Source organism: Takifugu flavidus, chromosome 15, assembly GCF_003711565.1.
Source record: "Takifugu flavidus isolate HTHZ2018 chromosome 15, ASM371156v2, whole genome shotgun sequence".
Taxonomy (NCBI): domain Eukaryota; kingdom Metazoa; phylum Chordata; class Actinopteri; order Tetraodontiformes; family Tetraodontidae; genus Takifugu; species Takifugu flavidus.
Window position 1 is genome coordinate 1,642,007 of NC_079534.1, and position 20,387 is coordinate 1,662,393.

The window sequence follows — 20,387 nt, forward strand, 5'->3', positions numbered from 1 at the left end:
ACCCCAGGACAAACATTGAAATCTTCCCAAGTGGTGCTGGTGCACAACGTGTCACCCCCTCAGCAGGAACTGCTTCTTTACGTAACCCATGGCGACACACTCATCACATTTGTGTCTTGCTGGACACACTCACGAACAAGGCGCAGATATCCATGGCTGTGGACGACAACAGGGGATTGTTGTCCACAAATGAAGGTTTGTCCCATATAATGAGACCTCATGGTTCAAAATCAATTACGTGCTCCTGTCTGGGAAGGTATATTGCTGTTCTGTCTCCATGACGACAGACTCCAGTGGCTTCACACTGGTAGATGCTTCCGACAGAAGATGTCTGAGTGCTGATTTGGTTCAATAATAACAGTCACACCTTCAGTAGGGTGAAAAAACACAATCTGATGCTTTATTGCTGTTTCTATGGGTTAATTAATAGCTAATATCATTGCCCTTTATCAGAAACACAAGTATCGTCCTTAGTGGGTGTATCGTTCACAAACATTATAAACATTATTATTAACCTTCTGAGTGAGGAAATGGTAAATATTCTATTGTACAGCATTTGCACCACATTGCTACACCACAATAATGGTGGAACAAACAGTTGTGACATAAATTAGTAAAAGATTAAAAGTGGCTGCTAAATTGTGTGCTACTGTTTTAAAGACTTATGGATTAGATTAAAAGCCTCCTCAAAACACCAATATTGAGCCCATTTGACAATTTATTAAACAGAATCATTCGGCATTGCCAATGATGACAGAAAATACATTCAGCTATTCTGGATTCTTCTTGTAAATAAGTCTATAAAAGATGATTCCAACACTCTGGCATAAATTAAAATTCCATCTGCATGTTTATTTGGGTCAAAAAGCCAAAACAGGAAGCTGCAACTATGGAGAATGATCTCAGATTAAACTGGAGATGAATCCAATATCTGAGGACTGTCCAGGGATTATCCATGAAGAGATGAGCAACATCTCCACTGGCTCCTGTTCAGGTTCCCCGGTGACTCAGATCACCACTCACATAACCCGGACATCTGAGAGCTGTCAGCATGTGTGTGTTCCACAACAATGAGATATATCAGCAAAATAGGTCATTTTGTTTGCCGTGATACTGTCCAGACAAATATTCGATAGCAAAAGGATGTAAAAAAAAAAAAAAAGAAAAAAGAAGCAGCTATTCGGTAGCCGCCGTGACTCTTTATCTCCCTCTAGTGGGTAATTGCAAAACTGTTTCTACTTTCGGTCAGACCAACATTTTAATCATTTGCTTCCCCTCCCAGCAAAAAAGGAACCAGATGTTCAATGACAAATCTGGCAAGGAAAACGTAAGACCTTTAAGGACAGCATCAACTTTTATGCAACATTAGGCATTAAATTAGTCAAATTATAAAGAGAACGTACAAAACTCACCATTTGTCAAGAATTATTGTGACCTTTCCATTTCTTGCAATAGGTGTGGATGGATTGCATAAAAGTGACAGCAACACAAAGAGGAAAATAAGAACAGAATTAATACCTCACCAATTTCCTGTCTGATTTAATTTACACATAAATGGGAAAATTATTTCAAATAAGATGCCAGAGCTTGTAAGAGCATGAATGGGAGAAAATGCAGGTTGAAACTCAGTGGTGGGGAAAATAAAGTGTATTGTATAAAAACTGAACCTTTGCAGCAAATGACATATTTTACAGTAAATCTCAAGGTTTTAGACAGTTCAGTGGACACGTCAGAATGCAAATAATGTACGAAATATACACACTTGACCCCATAAACAGTCCATGGTAGCATGATTTTTATTTCATAAAAACCTCAATTGTCATATTCAAGCCCAACGATACAGCAGAGTGGTCAGTTTCACACCATTAGAATCGGTTTAAGTTAGTAGCAGTGGCGAGGCATGAGCGGGATTCCCCGTGGAAACCCACGTTACTTACAAAAGACAACAATACTAAAAAGGTAAAATACAATCGAACGCAACCAAACAGTACAGAACCAATAAAAATCGTTCTCTGGATCCGACTCAAACCGATTCCCGGATTCAGGGATGGACCAGCTGTTGCAACAGATGTGGGAGCGGAGGCTGGCGGGAGGGAACGATCTTCCACACAGATGTGAGCTCACGGTCCAGTCAGCAGGCACAGACAGTAACGGAGCCTGATCACCCAGTCAGGGGCAGACCGTTCCCCACTCCTCCTCCCAGTTAACCCGTCGCCATTAGTCCCGCTTTTCCCTTCTCATCACATCAGTTCTTGGGGTAGATTTTCTCGTAGAAGAAGTTTTGAGCCAGCAGATAGAGCTCCCCGTCCTTTTCTCTGACGGCGTGCGCCCTGACGAACTGGAACTGCTCCAGCGCAAACTCGTAGAACTCGTTCTCCATCTTCCAGATGGCCGACTGCTGCAGCTTGGCGATGGACTCCTTTGTGGGCGGCTTTTTCTCACTGGTCTTCCTTAGGTGGGATTTCTTTCCTGTGATGACAAGAGAAGTTTATAAGGCGTACGGATACGAGCTCTCAGACTTAGCACAGACAGCCTGTTCGAGCAGCCGTGGCCCAATCTTTTAATCTACAGCATTCAAATGTGCAATTTCATTCTTCCGTGTTCTCCATTAGTCAGTCTGGCTGCACTCACAGTAACCAACCACGTCAGCCACGAGTGCTTATCGATCACATTAAGTCTCCCAGGAGCTATTCAAGAAGCCAGCATGCTACCGAACCACACACAGCACCGCATGAATTAGCATTTCAATGTGCACCAGCCATAGATTGTTTTGCTTTAAAGCTGCATTTTAATATTGTTGATGGAAAACCATGGTGGACCTGTCCTATAGAGCTCCGTGGCTCCTCTGAAGAAGCGTGGCAGCGCCGCCTCCAGCATCATCACAAAGTCCTCCAGCTCCTCTGTTACTCCCACCAGCAGGTATTCATTCACCAGGTTGTACTTGGCCTGCTCCAGCGCCCACTGGCTGCCCGCGTTCCTGCACAGAGGTCACAAACAGCAAAGTTATCCACCGTGGCGGAAAAAGAGCGAGGGTTCTCTACAAAAAAATCTTTAATTTAAGTCACTTTTCAATTAGATTCTAAGAATATAGCTTTCATTAGAATAACTAAATAAATTCTTGGGCAGGAATTCAGTAAATCGACAGTATTCTATGCTTTGATTTTTTAAAACTCCCCTCTGTTAGCACCAAACGCCTTATTTTTAGCCTCAAATGTCACCAACTGAGTAAAAAAGCCAAAAAAGTTTTATATTTTTTTCAATTTCTGCCTTTATCTGTAAAAGAACACATCACTGTGTGCACCAAAACGATACGGCTTCACGATGGGGTCGTTCTAATCTTTTAATTGGATCCCCTCCTCCCCATCGAAAGGTGAAACACACGCTACGCGAAGCGGTTGAATATTTACCAGCATTCGGAATAGTGACCGCAGAAGAACGGAATCTGCAGCCAGAGTTTCTCGGGGGCGCAGTCGGAGCCGCCAGCTGATACACATTCATCAAACGTCTGCAAACCAAACCCACGTTAGAAGAAAACAGTTGTTGCCAATGTAAAGAATCAAACTTTCCTTTGCGTTAATAGCAGCCAGTAAGTGAATTAATCAGTTAAAGTAGGAATCCTCTAAAGAGCTGACAGAATAAGATTAAGGACCTTCTTGTCTCCTTGTTTCCTACGTCTCAACCCGGGCCGGTAATCATCTCCAAAACGCAGGAAGTAATAATAAGAAACCAGTCTTTCAATGGGGTCCCGGATTACATTTATGTAGATGGGCTTCCTCTTCAGTCCGAACCTGAGAGAAATGACAGTGACGGGGTCTGAGCTCACAACCTGGCGCAACACTCACGGTCAACTCTAAAGCAGGAATGTGGGCGTGAAGAGCTGCAGCGTGACCACCAGGGGGCGTCAGTCCCCAAAACCACAGCAGAGTGAAAAGTGTTCATTTACTTGGTAAAATCCAGGAAGGAGACGTGTCCGTGGTAGAACGCTGGCTTCATTTCCCTCCACTGGGTCACATTCTTAACAAATCGTACCTTAAAAACAAACAACACATCAGATATTAGCGTTATTAGCGCAACAAATGGAAAAAACTGCATAAAACCGCGCTCAGTGGTTTTCCTCCAACCTGGTCCTGGATGGACATGACTGGGTTGTTCTTCGTGGTGTTGATGTGCAGGACGTGGTAGCGGTTCTTCCCACACAGGTCGTAGGCGATGTTCGTGAAGGACGTGCTGGCCGTCTTGGGCACTCGGTTGTAGATGATGACGACGTCGTCCTCGCCGTCGGACGCGGGCAAGGCCAAAGAGTCCCGTTGCCGCAGGCCGTCCTGCGTGTGCCTCTGTTCGATCTCCCGCACCTCGTGCCTGGCGATGGCTCGTTCTGGGAGGGGAAAATAAGACATTCGAGACCGAGTTGAGGGCATTTCAGTGACAGGAAGATTTTGTGCCATTGTCACAGGTGAGACTGCATCAGACCCGCACCTCCGTTATAAATAGATTTCCCTTGGATCCACTTTTCACATGTAGACAGTAGAAATGCTAAGGTTAGCATCGGACACGATTCTTAGTTAATCATTTTCTGAGCTTCCCATTTCACGGTGGGCCGTCTCCTCTATTGTTGACTAATCAAATTCCATTTTAACCCCCCACCACCACCACCACCAACATGTCTTTTACTCATTAGGCTGCAGAGTGAAGAGAAAAATACATCTTGTGTGAAATGATTTGTCTGACCTGGTTTCCTCTGGAGCATCATGTAACCGGGGTGAAAAAGTGGCAGGCGAGAGGCGATATGTGGGGGCAGAGGTCAGCAGTAAGGAAGGAAGGCTACAGTTACATGAATGTGGAGGAAATGAAGCGCGGGGGACGGGAATTATCGCATGATGCTGCGAGAAAAGCCAGGCCTGCTGCCTCGGCGTGGACAGATTTACCATCTGAATACGCCTCAGATTGACTGGTGTTGACAATGCCTCAGAGTGCTCTGCTGGAAGACCGGAGCGAGGAGGAGTGCCCCCTTCCTTGTGTGTGAAGAAAGAGGGCACTACACCATTGGAGCACCTAATACCCGTGGGAGCAACTCTGGGGAGCCAGCAGGCTCCTAAAGCACTGCCTAACGCCCCCCCAAAGACACAGTTGCAGCCTGGGGAGCTCCTGGACCGGCTTTACAGGCTGCTACATAGCAACAGAAGCCGGCGGAGACATTTGCGAATGAGCCGACTTAAGTCTCCAAATTTGCCCTCTGCACCTTCTCTTACGCCCTCCCGAGCAGCTGCAGATGGCCCACTCAGAGCTGGATCTGGTTACAGCCGGTAACACCAAGAGGTGCCAGGTGGTCGTAATGGCCGAGGGCAGGCACGCAGCGGCGTAATGGAGACGCTCGTTCGCACGTCCCTCCGAAGAAAGCTCGGCCAGCAACAATAACAGCTATAACAGTTGCTATGCTGGAACTTTATTGCAGGGCTCAGATTGAAGGGGACGTGGAGACGGTGACATTTAAAGGGGCAAAAACGCACAGGAGACGGTGATAAATGAGTCATAGGTTTTAGGTGCCATTAAGTCTGATGTGAAATACCAGGTGCTTTGAGAATTACAGTCCCATGAGTGAATAACAGCAAACTCTCGTCCGAATGAACCCTGCGTGTTTGCATTCTGTCCACAACAGAAACGCAAACCAGTTTGAAACGCTGCAGAATTGTTTCCCAGAACAATGTAGCAACGCTGCTCATCAGGCCCTGCTTTATCACCATGAAAATAATGGTTTGATCCCTCATCCGTTATGACCGTCTTCAATATTTATCATTCAAATCAACCTTACTGCCGTCTGACATGTTGCTGGGTGAACATATATGGGGGAAATACTATGACGTATACCAATAAATGTGACGGACATTTTGTGTTAAGAGGAAGGAGCTGAAAAACACCACATCTCAAACCACTGTACAACATCCTGAGCTCTTCACTCGCCGCTAGAAACCACTTGTTCAGGTCCTGTTGCTCCGTGGCAACGCTCCAGCACCCGTAAAAGGAGCAGATCGCGGTACAGACGCCAGGGGTCCTTACACTTTGTAGACGCCCTATTCATTGCCAGAGTGAATAGACTTGGCACAGACCTTCATATCCGAGGGTGCCCCCCCACCATCCTCTGCTCTGTTAAGCTCAGAGCTCCATTCTCAGGCCATTTAATTAGAGAACAAATGCGTGAATTACTATGACCACACAGCAGATCTTCTTTTATTCCACACGCCCATCAGCTTCCTCCCTTCAAGCCATCGCTGTGCATTAAAAGCTAATTATGAAGCGTGAAGCCAACACGGGCCTTAAACATTGTGACAAGCGCAAGCCTATTACTGAGAGTTTTAGTCCAAGGGTGGAGGAAGACAGAGCGCCGGTACTTGAACATATTTACTGAAGCAATTTCGTGGCTGATTAGCTGCGAGTGTCTGAGAGCATCGCTCATGCACTCGCCGGCAGGTCGGCAGAAATATGACGGGCCGTCATGTATTACTCGCCATCGCGTTAGATCTGATGGGATAATAAAAGCGGAGGAGGGAAGATGAACCTTTCTCCGAGCGGCTCATAAATCCATCATTGCGCCGATCCGCCAGGTGGGGCTCCCTCCTGCCGTCCGATCCCCCCCAGAGAGGTTTAGCGGGCCTGCGCTGAAGCCTTGGGCTGGGCGGGTAATAGAGATTGGCCATCAGTGGCAGACGGAGGTGTACGGCTTGTATGGTTTCGCTCGGATGCTGCTGGATTGCAAAATCAATGGAGGATGACAGGGAAGAGATCTAGGTGGCTGCTATGTGAAATTGAGTTAGTTGGCTGCTGCTGGTGCTCTTCCAAATGCCCCCTCCAACCCCCCGGCCCCGCCGGCTCCGAGAGGGTGGCTGGGCCACCACTGCAGCGCTGGTGAACATGTGAATAACCGAGCACGTCTAAAATCCCAATTACTCTAATTCAGACTACAAATCCACGTAGGAGAGTCGATTGCTCGGAGGAAAGTGGGGTGGGGTGGGGGGAGCTGGGGCCAGACGGAGTTTAATTCAAGTTATGAGAAGGAAAATGAAGCGCGGTGGAAGCGGCGTCTGCTATGCAGCATTTCACCGCTGTAAAGGCAGATGAACGAGAGGCCTTTCATGAAAGCGAGGCGAAGATCCATCCAAAACACCTCCGCGCCCATTAAAATAAGCTCAATAGGAAAACTGGGTCAGATATCGGCGCTCCCTTTTGCGTTGTGACAAACTCACTTGCTCATTTTAGGGTGTCGTAGAAAAGAAAACCTTCCATTCCATCCATCGCACGTACAAGCGTTTGCTCGGAGATTTGAAGCAGCTGCTGCCACTGGGTTGTTTTACCGACTGGTGCTGGCACACAAGGGCCACACTGACATTCACATGAAGGGTCTCATTCGCTGGTCTGTCAGCGGACGGGCAGGGGGGGGGTGGAGGGTGAATAGAAGAGCCGCACGGAGCAGATTAGATGGACGGAGACCAAACTGGGCGCAGAAGTGGCTCCACTTCAACAACGGAGGTTCTCACTGAAGAGCTCCGTCCAACAATGTAATAAAAAAGATTTTGTTTTCCAATCTGGGAGCGAATCCGTGTGTTATGCTGCTTTATTTAGCTTCACCGGTGCTCCTACGGTAGCGCGGCAGAAAGATGGACCCAATTATTCAACAACCAATCACATGTCTCATTCCACGGTGATCAATTTAGAATTAATCCCTTCTAGGAGCTCATTACAAGAGGCTTTATTGATTCACACAGAACACGTTTCTATAGTGACAGAGATGGTATTTTAAATAAAATGTAGCAAATGTAGCAGTGATCGGGTCTCTAACCAGACTCCGGCTCATGTTTAGCCCGTGGAAGGGATGAAACTCTGCACCACTTTGCTTCCCGAGCAGTTTCAACCGAGCATAAATGACCGACCGTCCTGCGCTGTGACCTTTGTTTCAGCGGCCTTTTCCACATTTATGCTAAACCACAGGGACAAAATATGCAAATTGCATGCTTTGATTCACAGTTGACAAATAATTGCATGCAAATTTTCCCCCTCGGTGAGGCGATGACACCTCGACTTCGCATTTGCATCGAGTTATTGCAGCGGGAAATTTTTTTATGCGTCGATACGCGTCGGCCATTTTGTCTTGCATTTAAGCACAATGGCTTTATAGAGACAGGCCTGGTTAGAGCAAAATAATGCATCTTTTGTTTGCTGATGGGGACAGGAAAAATCCCCTGAAAGGTTTTTTCTTTTTAAAAGTCTCTAAAGGAATTGCTAAAGATTAAGCTGCTAATGTAGCTCAATGGATCTAGCGAGGCTTTTCAGGTGGGATTTCTGCCTTATAATCAACTCAGGGAGGTCGTTGATGCTGCGCAGAGAGGAGGAGTATAGGAATCACGCCGAGGGAAGGGTACCATCAGCATCGCGGGTTCCACCTGCAACCCGAGGTGCACGAGCATGGCGCAGAGATGCTGCCGTCGGGTCTGATCCTACAAAAACAACCCACCGACAAGGTCGTTAACGTCGACATGGAAATGACTTTTTTTCCACCCCCTAGCTGTCAGAGACAAGTGTGTTTTTGTCAGGGGGTGCCAACAAAGCCTCCCCAGACACGGAGAACAGACAAAAGCTGTCCTTGTTAGCTAGGACAGGAAAGCCCGGGCAGACAGTGGAAAGTGGCTAAGTGGTTTGGGATCTGGATTCTTGGGACTATAATTAGGCCATTGAGCATCGATGATAGGAAGACCGAGCCTGCAAAGTTAGAAATGACTCCTCTTTGGGAGCACAGGCTGGGTTCATGAAGCCAGGTTTAAAAACAAACCATTCAACTACAAAAAGAGGAGCTAAATAAGACCTGGCAAAAATTAGCGGGACGAGATTACGCAGCCATTTACGCGGATCCCATAATTCCGCGGACTCGTTGTGCCAGGCCTGGCAGGTCAGGGGTGGGCCGCCATCATACATGCCGACATTTGTGCCTGAAGGAAATGGGTGAGAAAAGAGCAAAGGCACTTGTGAGAGGAAGAGAAACCACTTCCCTCCAACGTGCGAGAGTGTGAAGTGGGAGAAAGGCGACACGCACAGATTACAGTAGCTGCAGGAGGACGCGTTCACGGTCAAAATACCGCCACGGGGGTTTGCTCCGTTGAATCCCAACACGACGGCAAACAATCTTTACGTAACGCCGCGGGTCTGGCGGAGGCAGAGCGACGCTCCAGCCGCTCCAGCCCTGTAACAGATAATTAATAATGCATGTAGAGGAGTCTGGGGAAAACTCCACACTCCATTAGATGGAGCAGACGACAGCTATTCATTGGTTTAATGACGAGTGGGAGGGACAGGTGAGCGCCGCAGAAATGGACCGGTTCAACTCAGCGTTCCATCACCTGCGAGCCGTCTCCTCCCCGCAGCTCCTCGCCTTGGGTTTCATCTCGTTATATTTATCGCAGTATCTGCTGGGCGAGGATATTGTACCGCGTTCGCCAACGGCGACATGATGGATAGGTCACACTTTTCCTCGCCGTGCTGATTTATTATCCAGGTCTACCCCCCCCCCCCCCCCGTCTGAACATTGTTTTGATAAATGTCACCTGCATCGGGAAACTCCTGCGGAAAATTTGGACCCGCGTGTGACGATAAAAGGTCCGTTTTGTGAGATTTGGCGACACCTCGAGGCGAGAAGATACATTGCATTTGACCTTCGACCCCGTGTCTTTTCACGAGTGTCGGAGAAGCTACGGAACAAAAGATTTTTCCAGAGCTGCACCCACGAGTATTTCCACTCCAGAGTTCCACTCAAGGCTTCTTCCTGTTCAGGGGAGATTTTCAGTGTCCAACTTCCAAGAAGAATTATTGCTGATATGAATAAAATTAATCAAGTTTTTTTTTTTTTTTTAAGAGAAAATAAGGTTGTTGCCAATGACTAAAAATGACTATAGACAACTTGGTTAGAGCATTATTGGTGAGGATTAGGCTTCGACATCAGTGAAATTCAAAGTAAACAAGCCTGCGCAGCCTCCTGGAAACAGACGTCTGCATGATTCATTGGACTCTACACGATGAATGGATTTATCTGGAAGGTAACCGCCAGGCTGATAAACGATCAGAAACCTCGACATTATTCAGATATCCCAACAAATCTGATTGGGCAGTTTGCAAAACAGTGCTTGGTTTGGTTAACATGAGGTGGCGTAACCATCCCCGATCCCTGAGCCTCGGCATCCGACACACACGCACGGAATAAACAAAGGAATCGATGAGCGCCATCAATCGGGTTTGGGTGTTTGAGTCAATGCGCGTCTGTGTCTGAGAAAAACAGACGCGGAGGCATCAATCCGCCGGTCTTCAGTGGGGAGGACCCAGTTAGCCGCCACGCGGGCGCCAACGCCATTTGTATTCCGTCTCGCGCGCCTGAAGTTGGATTTCAGGCAAATTGTTAAAGCCACTCACGTCTTTGTCGGAGAGGTGAGAGCAGCGCTAATACGAATCAACACCCATAATCTGGGGGCTGAGGAAGAGGAGCGGCCACCTTCCTCCCTGATCCCCTCACGTTCTGATGAAATTTGCTGTGAAAACGCCACGGGGCCGCTGCGGCGCGTCTTTTCACAGGCGCTTATGATTTTCATAAGCTGAGGCATTAAACATTCCTCCGTAGCAATGAAAATTAAATCATCCATTTTGCGCCCTCCCCCTCCACCGAGAACACCTCATTTCTAATATCGGCAGCAGGGAATTTTCTTTGGAGCGCCGATCCGGTGGGATTAGCACGAGACAAGGGGGATTTGAACGTCCCCACGGAGTTTTGGAAACAAAAACATTTATATTTATTGATCCAGGAGGCGGCGGATGGGACTCGTCAGGCTTTACTTGCTGCGTCCTCCCTCCTGACGGAGGAGCAGGATGGGGGGAAAAAGGAATTGTGTTGTCGGCAGCATAAGTGCGCCTGAACCCGACACCTGCCGTCACGTGTTTGCAACCACAGACTCAATCGTGGGTTAAAAGCCTGCAACTGGAAATCTGATTTTACAGCCTCATTTAAATGGAAGGTGGAGGCTGAAAACTGTTTATTCTGAGAGCGATTGAGAGGGAAGCTTCCATCAGCCTGTGATCAATGTTCATTCTCTCTGGGTGAAGGACGGTTCGCTGACCTACGACTGTTTGTTTTTCTACATAAAAACAGCGAATCAGCCATCTTTGCTGGCCAGCACCTTAGAACATTCATGTGCGTTTGAGGCGATACGGCCAGCACAAAGAGAGGGGGCGCGGAGTTCAGGCCAGCCGAGGAGCGCGCTGGGTGGCTGAAGAGAAGAACGTCCTTCCAGAAGAGCCTGCCATTCCATTCAATGTGTGAACCCGTTTATCACATTCTCATCAGCCTGTCGGTCATCCTGCTACTGCTGCAGAGCGCCATGTCGCGAGTGCCACCGAGTGCCACCGGCTGTAAATCCTCAGCACTAATCAAACCCTACGCGCTTCTAACAATACAGGGGATAAAGAAAAAAACCAGAATGACAATTAGTGCTCTTCTTCCCCCCTCCCTAACAAGCAATTTATCTCTGGCACCTACAGCAGCCTCTCTGTTGGCAGACAGGTCCTGGAGGGGATGCTAGCCGCTAATGCCAGCGTACAGAGAGAGGGCAAATAATTCAACCACCCCTTATAACTCAGGGAGGCTAAAAACGGAGACGTCAAGTGTCGAGGTAGTTGTAAGGGAATCCGAGAGCCACGTGCTGGAGGTCGAGTCCCTTTCATTTGATCGCCTCGGGTGCCCAGGACGCATCTCCGCCTTCTGTGTCAAAGTCACAAACCAGCAAACACAGAATGTGGAACAACGCCCCCAAAGATCGCACCAAGGTGTCGGAATGCCGCTCCAAGGAGCCTGGCGTCCTGCCAATAAAAATAACGGCTACTGACGACCGCGCAGATTCAGCGCCGATAGTGTGTGTAGACACACACACTACAAACAGCCTCAGCTCAAAACCCCTTGATAGTTCAGAGCCATCGTTCTTAATAATTCAGTTACCTGCTAGGAGATGCGTTACATCCCCTGGTGTCACAGCTTCATCACGCAACCGGGCAATGTGAGGCAACCTTTGGTGGAATCACCCCATATGAAACAAAGGCGAGGATAAAAGCCACATTCCTGTCTTCCAAAGATCCACGTGCATGGCTGTGCGCTCACCTGAGGGAAGCATCAGTGGTCTCAACAGCACGGTACCGAGGAAAATGTGGCAAAGCTTTGATATTTTATCAAACGGAGCCCACAAGAGAGACCGAAGAGCTCCCTAGACTAAAAACACAGACGCAACGTGAGGTTTCTCATCCCCTGCTGCACAACAGAAACGGCCAAACTGCCAGGCAGAAAAGCTGCACAATGTGGGAAAACAGCCGTAGCAAAGCACAGCTAACTCCAGCCGACGGCAACAAATCCGCCGTGTCACAGGTTAGCCAGAGAGAAGCAGGAGGAGATTTACTGTGTGCTGACAAATGAGCGGGACTCAAAAGAAGCAGGTCGAGTCTTGTGTTGTTAATGGAACGGGGAGACGTGTTTAACAGCAGGGCACCGGAAAGCCCCCAGTGCAGCATGCCCAGGAGGACAGACGTGTGATGCCTGACCAGTGTCCTTTCAAGAGCAAATTCCGGAGTCGATCTCCCGGGGGGGGGGGGGGGCAGCCAGAAGGGTGGGCTCCAGGCTGCAAGTGCCTGGGCTGACAGCTCGTAGCCGCGAATGAATACTCGAGTCCTGCGTCAGGCTCCACAAACACTTCAACAATGAGCTCCAGCCACCCCCCCCTCCCCGTATTCCACAGCATCTCCCAGATCTCATCACAGAGCCACTTGTGTCTGGAACAAAATATCACCACAGTGCAGATGGAAATTGAATTCCTTTAATCGAGGCAGAAACCAACCAGCTGTTGGAAATGTAGCGATATCGAGGAGCACAAAACACAAACCCTGTCTTAATACGTCCCTGGCGAGGCGACTCGGGCCCGGGGGTGACGAGGTCATTCGGTCCGCTTATGGGGGGCGACCAGCTGACGGTCAATAAACCACAAAGTACCTCCAATTGACCTGCTACCAAGAAACCGAATTGACAAGGATTAAAGAAGCCCCGGAATGGATTCCTGGAATGAAAATGACTTTATGCTAACGAAACTCATCCCCGTGGAAATAAGCCCGGCGTTGCTCGACTCTAATAAGCAGAAAGGGAAAAAATGTTACAAAAAAAACCCCCAAAAAACAAAATCGGGCTCCAAAGGCCAGTTTTGAAACACATCTATCCATCAGCTCAGCATCAATCTGCAAATCCCTCATCTAAATAAGGGATTAGAACCTCAGCTGGACACGCTGCTCCACAGCAGCAGGACTGTCCAGGAGGTGCTTGGTGTATTGGCGATTAGCCTGGAAGCAAACCGCAGCTTCCAGTGCAGAAAAGGAGACATGATTGGTGTCAGGTGAGAGGATTTCACTCTGTGGAGAGGAGGTGCCTCTCCCAGCCTGCACGCAGCATGAACAATGGGCACGTTTTTGCAGGACAACCAGCGAGATTCACCCTCCGCGACCACATGATAGCGCTGCAAATATGTGGCTACGCAGCACAAAACTCAGCGCGCCAGAACGCGCACGTCTGCTCGCTCCAGCCATCCGTCACGGCCCTTTTTTTGTCAAGTCATCGGATTCTTGCAACGTCGTCAGTTGGTGGTGGGGGGCAGCTCTCAGGTTCAGTGAGCCTAAAACAGCAGCAGGTAACCAACAGGCCAAGGATCTCTGTCCATCACATGATCTCATTAGGATCAGAACTGTCATTTCCTCACAGTTTGGCATCTAGAACTTTCCCTGACACCACATCTCACCAGTCCGTCTGTTTATTCCTTTTAAATTTCTCTTGTTTCGTATATTCTCCAAAAGAGCCAATTCTCATGTGGATATTCACGTCATCCCTAAAAAAATGACCTCATATTTTCAACATAAACACACACAGCGGCTCCCTGCGTGGTGCTGCGATTAACTGGAGTGACAGCAGGTGATTCCAGTTTTCATAGCGGGAGAAGCCACCGTTGCTGCTATTAATGGCTTCTGGGCTCCTTTAAGTGCCCCTGGAAGCCATTTCAACACCGCAGCATCATGGTTGCCCTCATTAATCACCTGTGCAGCTCCTGGTGTGACGAGTGAACCCGTCTCCTGTGACAATCACCCTGAATTCAGGTGCTTGCTGATAAAACCACCAGCGTGAGTGTGTGTGTGTGCATACACACGATATAGCGGCTGTACCCTCCAGGTCGCCTGTGCCGTCGAGTGTGAGTGAAGGTACCACAAAAGATAATCCCACAATGTCCCAGATCTTTATTGGGACCGTGCCCCTAATGGGAACTGCAAATGAGATTCTGAGAGCGGCTCCGGCCGTGTCCCAGGCAGGGGCCAGAGTCTGGGGAAGGGGCTGGGGATCATTTGCAGCAGGGCGGCCGACACGCGCACACACGCACAACAGCACTCAATCTCTGGGACGCAGCTCCGACGTCGCAGATTCTTACGGTTCTGTCACCTGTTGATCAAATCAAGCAATGCTGGATATGGATCAGGTGATGGAAACTCAATCTGGAATCCACTTCACCAGTTACTTGGTTTTTCCTGCCAGGTTAAGCCCCCCCCCCCCAAAAAAAAGTCAAGATTTGCTTCTTTTCCAGTCTTTTCTCATCATTGAAAGACAACTTCTGGGCTCCCAGTACTAGTAGAAAATGAAGACTAACACCCGGGAAGCCTGACAGAGTCAATCTATCAATTAACCCTCGAGATAACAGATTAATTAATAATGGAACAAGCTAATCCCGAGTCAGGCTCAGAACAGGAGCACCTTGGGACCCAGTAATGAATTTTCTGATTCAGGATAAAGGTCTATGCATTGTCTATATTTTGATAATAAACTACGCGCCTGATAACTCGGGACTAAATGATATAGTTTGAATTACACCGTGAAGATTTAGGGCTTCAGAAAACTGTGCCATCTTATTGACCCCCCTTAAAAACAGTGAAAGCACAGATTTATTCTGGTCATCAACCTCAAGCAAAGTCTGCAGGCGACCGAGCCGAAGCATCTTCCACTCACCCAGCTTTCCCCTGGACTCCTCCAGCTTCTGGATCTGATTCTCCAGGAAGAACATGGCCACTGCGAACGCCAGCAGCGCCAGAAGCTGAAACTTGGGCGGCATCATGACTCTGAGCAGCCCCATCAAATCATCCAGAGCGCGATGGTGGTCAGTCCATGTCCTGAGGAGGAGACGCTGAAACACGCACGCACACGCACGCTAGCGGCGCTCACAAAGCGGTCTCTGCATGGCCCTGTCTCCTTCTGTAAGGTCCTCTCCCGTTGCTGAAATCCTTTGGTTAACTCAAATGCGATGTTTTCATGCTGCGATCGGCAATTTCATTCACTTATTCCCCAAATAAATACCCTGTGTGTAGCTAGGATAAATATCGGACTGCGTAGTTGTCCCTCCTGGATATGGGGACAGAGATAGCGGCATCTGTCGCCTTCCTTCCCCATGCAGCGATGTTGTGCCCCAGTGTGGCACTGCTCACCAGCTCACCACGGGGGGATTTTATTACTACCCCCCAGACGATTGGACAAATCGTCAGTCCACCACGCAGCCGTAGTTTCCTATTCGTCAATAACAGGTCCACAATCACTGTCTTTTCAAATTTGATTGGTCAATTTTCACATGCTCACCTGGGTTCGGGCAGCAGATGTCGCAATTGTGTGATCTGTACCTCGGGGCAGAGTCGAAGAAGAATTTTATAGTCGGCCTTTGGATATGCCTAAAATTCATCACATATTAAAAATGGCGAAATGATTACATTTATTTACGCCATTGTATACGTTTATATATAATAGTATACGTATGTAACATTTTACCAAATGGTAGGTTTGTTTAAAATCAAAATAGGTGTTTTTGTGGTGTTTTTAAACAGGCGCAAGAGAGGCAGTTGCCATTTTAATTAAAGGGTCCTTTGGCTGGTTTCCCCTTAAAGTAAAAGAAGAAGAAGGAGCGGTAGTTTTTTCGCCAGCTCCAAAATGTCGGGAGAGGTTTATCTCCTATGGCTTCTCTATCTTCTCCAAACGGTGAGTGTTTGGGTTGGGGTTTTTTTACAATTGAAAATCTGCAACTGTCTTTTCATCTTATATGACATTTGTAAGGACGCTGGCTACGTGCATCTTGATGTAAATCCGCATCCTGCTTTGATTGTAGCTTAAAATGACGTGGCTCATACACAAACATGTTCCGGTGAGAAAGAGAGTCTTCTCTTTCTGTTTTTCTCTTAAGAAACTAAAATATGTATGTGGGTTTAGAGCGACAGCAATAAAACTAGACACCTGACACGAAGCTAAACATGGGGACAAAAAGAATGTACGACATCTCCACAAGTGTTTACGAGTTAATGGAGATAATTGGGGAAAAAAGAGCGTAATTAACTAAACCCGAACCGAAACATGTCAGATTTATTTGATCATCAGCACATTTATAAGTTGAAATCCAACCACCAAAATTGTACTTTTTAATTCTTGGTTCTTATTATAGTGTGCACGGAAATGCGGAAGCAGCACACATCGTATGGCATATTAAATGATTCATCTTTTTAGTCATGTACATGCAGAAGCTTCAACTATTACGCTTCCATCATAATTTAATATTTTAGAATCAAATACTATTAAATATTTGGCTAAGGTGTATGTAAACTTCTGGCTTGTTTTCTGTTTGAAATGTAAAACTTCTCACATGGCTACGCCTCATTACCTGTTGCTATGGTGATGTACCCCAGCGAGATGTGCATCTCACCTTCACTCACCACAAGTCCTGAGGGTTTTTCCAACTATTATGTTTGATTTTTGGCTCTAAAGAGGAAGAATACACCTCAAAATCAAACACGTTAATAGTTTGCCAACAGTAATTACTTCTCTTTGTGCCTAATTTTTAGTTAACACACCCTAAGTTGTGTAAAGAGTACACAAAGGCAGAACTGCCTTTATGAAATTGGAGATTTGGCCACCATCTTGCTTATTGGAAAGGTGTTATTCTATAAATCTCTTAGAAATTTACAAACTTGGATCATTAGCAAGGTTCTGTTTTCTCATGTAGGGTCAAAGTGTTCCAGTATGGTTACTATGCTGGACTTTACTCTTTAAGCAATCAATTCTTAACATCGTGTGGCAAAGGAAATAATGGAAACTGTCATTTTAACATTCTAAACTTTCCATAACCAATTTCAGGTTGGTGCCAACATTCTAACTCATGCACTTTGTATCTGTTGGAGTTGTGAAGCTTGGAAAAATAGCCCTTCCCTGACAGAAAAGGTCAACTGATGTAGATGAAGAGGATGATAAATATCAGGGCGCTCTCGCAACGATTCCTGCATCATTATAAATCCACTTCATGTTGCTCATTCTTGAGGGTTTAAGCTCCTCGATCAAACCTCGCCGTCCAGTTGGTATTCCCTGTTAGCTCCACATGAAAAGTTCAAACTTGATAAACTCTTGACTTATTTTCCTTCCCGTTTCTTCTCTCACAGCTGTCAGCCTATGGCGCGGAGCTGTCATCCGAGGCCTGCAGGGAGCTGGGCTTCTCCAGCAACCTGCTGTGCCCCTCGTGTGACCTGCTCGGAGAGTTCAGCCTCACCAAGCTCCAGCCCAACTGCCAGCAATGCTGCCAGCAGGAGGCCCTGATGGAGCCACGCAAGGTAAAGCTCTCCCTGGCAGACTGGGGAGGGGGGTTCTGTCAAAGAGAGTCCAAGGAAATGAGCAGAATTCTGAAATAAACCTGGCGTTATTGAGCCAGCTTGACGGGATGTGACAAGTTCTGAATCTGAGGAAGCAAATACATTTGTTCAGCACTTGTTCGTTCCGTTATGGTGGCTCCTCGGTGGGTACGACTGGCCCCCGGACTCCTTTCTTCTCGGCGCGTGTCAGAAATGTGACAGTCGCGGCTCCCTAATCACCTTTGTTTTAAGCGGTCAGACGGAGTCTGTTGGCACTGTTGCTGCCGTGCGTCGCTCTAGACTGGCACACAGATTCTGTTGGCTGTCTGCCTCCCTCATCAGAGGATCCTTAACCTCAGCTTCACACTCCTCCTGTGCTTGTCAAGTTTTTAGGGCAGCGAGGAGGTGCCGGTGTACTTGATAACCACAGATAAGGAGTCCCTGTTTGTCCCTGACAGATAAACACCGAGTGGAAAAACACTTCTTATTTCTTTGATCAAGCTAAGCCCCTAGAGCTCGGCTGGTGTCCTAGCAACAGCAACTTGTAAAATGGAAGTCCACACCTCATTACACCTCTCCGTAATAACTCCGTTTCAGACGCACACAGGGTGGACGCTGCAGGATGAGTGAAAGTCACTTTTAAAAGCAATCTGACGGGAACAACGGCGTCTCTGAGAGCGCTTTCGGCTCTGACGGCAACAATTATCCGTCTCAGAATTGGTTCGGGCTCGCCGTCGACATCAGTGCTGCATCATTAAATCCTCTCCGGAGGATCTTATTGTGCAGCCTGGTAGATTAATAAGACTCACTCGGAGCGGAGGGTGCGTCGTTTTCACTCGTGTGCTCCTCCTCAGAGAAACCGTGGATCGTGTTTTTGAAGAGGAGAGTGACGCGTGAGCAAGGTGACTTCGTAGTCGAGTTAGGTTGTGTTTACGAAACAAACCGGCTGATGGATTATTTACGTCGCCGCCGGTCATTTCCTTTAGTTTGTTCTCTGCAAATGAAAAGTCTGTAAATGTCCAGTCATTTGTGTTTCCTGTTGAGTTGAATTTTCTGTGTAGGCCGGCACATTTGCCCCTCTCTCCTCCCTGGAATGGTGACCAGGTCAAGAAATACTGTGCTCCAATTTCCTCTAAACTACCACCCTTCTGTCGGAGGGGTGGGGGTTCGATTACAAGTGGTGCCGTGTGTAAATCACCCAGCAGCCCCGCTCCATACGCACACACTCGCGGTTTAATGACCACAAAAAGCCACATTTATGATCCGTCTGCCTGCATCAGATTTCCCCTTGAGGCCAGGTGTCACGTTGCCAGCAGGGCCTCGTCTCCTGCTGCTGGGGGGGGGGGGCGCAACATGAACCACCTAATTCTCTGCTTGTCTGCACTTCAGCTGTATGCCGGGGCCATTCTGGAGGTGTGCGGATGAAAATTGGGGAGGTTCCCCCAAGTCCAAGGTGAGTTTTCTCGCCCGGCCCCATTACATAAATAACTCTGATAATAACCACGCCATTTTCTGAGCCGCCCTTTTGCCTCTGCTCCACGTGCCGTTGGGTCGGTCCAGTGTGTGGTACTGTAGCCCGGCTCTGTGTGGGGGTCCATGTCTGGAGCCGTCTGGGTGCCATATGGCCGTTTATTTGTTTTCCCCGGCTGGAGCCCGCCTCCGCCGTGGTTAATGCTGCATTCTCAGGAGGCCGAGCAGTTGTCGCTAATTACAGGCCTGTGTTCTAAAACGGGCTAATTGACTCGTGTGCTTTCTCTCTCTAGCTTTTGTCAGGAGTGAAAAGCCAAAGATGTTCAAGGGTCTTCAGATCAAGGTAAGTGTGCTGCTGCTGAGCTCTTCAGACAAAATAAAGCTTTGGCTTAAAAAAAAAAAGGTCAATTCAAACAGGAGCTTTCCTAACACATTCTCCCCTGTCCTCCCTCCAGTACGTCAGAGGCTCAGACCCTGTGCTCAAGCTTTTGGACGATGAGGGGAACATTTCTGAGGAACTCAGCATCCTCAAGTGGAACACTGACAGCGTGGAGGAGTTCCTGAGCGAGAAATTAGACCGGATATAGACATCAGAACACGGCTTTTTCTGTTTTTTTAAGCTTGTCATTGTGGGTTTCTCCAACTCCACCACCCAAATGCAGTAACTTTGAAAACATCTTTTTAAATTTGCAAGAAATTAAGTAATTATCACGATCATGTGGATGGACTGAACGCAACCTGGCCTTGTTTATTTGGGGTTTGGGACTGTTTGTCTGTTTCAGATTTGTTTAGACCAGTTTTTTTTGTACCAACGATGAGTCCTCGTTGCTTTCCAAATGCCGATGTCTTCAGCTGAAACCCACATTGGTGAAGACCTCGCAGTAAACCAGTGTTGGGATGTGAGGTCCGATTGTATTTGGTGGTTTTTGGCATCTTCGGCTTTGGAAAGAAACTGGATTTATGTGGAGGTTGATTTGAACGAATTAAGCTCCTGTTTAATCAAACAATAAACGGCCTCTGAAGGGTTCCCGTGGATCAGTCATTTCTGCGTGCGTGCGAGGCTGAGGTTGACGCGCGTCGCTGTCTGTCGCCTGAATTGAGACATTTTAAAGAGCGATGCTGACATCTAGTGGTGTAAACCAGTATTGCACCCGAGGGGAAGTTTAATGGTA

At 47.7% G+C, this 20,387-nt stretch overlaps 2 protein-coding genes across 2 annotated transcripts; one reads left to right on the forward strand and one right to left on the reverse strand.

The window, feature by feature from the left end:
- Positions 1–1,773: 1,773 nt before the first annotated feature.
- Positions 1,774–15,577, reverse strand: hs2st1a (heparan sulfate 2-O-sulfotransferase 1a). Its single transcript, XM_057056821.1, has 7 exons — positions 15,101–15,577; positions 4,122–4,375; positions 3,944–4,029; positions 3,650–3,788; positions 3,408–3,505; positions 2,820–2,977; positions 1,774–2,469 (listed from the first exon to the last, which is right to left on the reverse strand). Exons 1-7 carry the CDS (start codon positions 15,222–15,224, stop codon positions 2,246–2,248), a joined length of 1,083 nt encoding a protein of 360 aa, XP_056912801.1. The 5' UTR covers positions 15,225–15,577; the 3' UTR covers positions 1,774–2,245.
- A 383-nt stretch (positions 15,578–15,960) lies between these two features.
- selenof (selenoprotein F) lies at positions 15,961–20,242 on the forward strand. Its single transcript, XM_057056156.1, has 5 exons — positions 15,961–16,114; positions 17,560–17,727; positions 19,135–19,198; positions 19,509–19,558; positions 19,671–20,242. The coding sequence occupies exons 1-5, from the start codon at positions 16,067–16,069 to the stop codon at positions 19,800–19,802; spliced, it is 462 nt and encodes a 153-aa protein (XP_056912136.1). The 5' UTR covers positions 15,961–16,066; the 3' UTR covers positions 19,803–20,242.
- Positions 20,243–20,387: the final 145 nt, after the last annotated feature.

Excerpts from the sequence above, each read along its gene's own strand:
- hs2st1a (XM_057056821.1), bottom strand. The coding sequence starts at position 15,224 with ATGGGGCTGCTCAGAGTCATGATGCCGCCCAAGTTTCAGCTTCTGGCG. Across the intron at positions 4,030-4,121 it reads TCATGTCCATCCAGGACCAG|GTACGATTTGTTAAGAATGT; the intron begins GTTGGAGGAAAA and ends TTTGTTTTTAAG. Across the intron at positions 2,470-2,819 it reads CACGGAGCTCTATAGGACAG|GAAAGAAATCCCACCTAAGG; the intron begins GTCCACCATGGT and ends TTGTCATCACAG.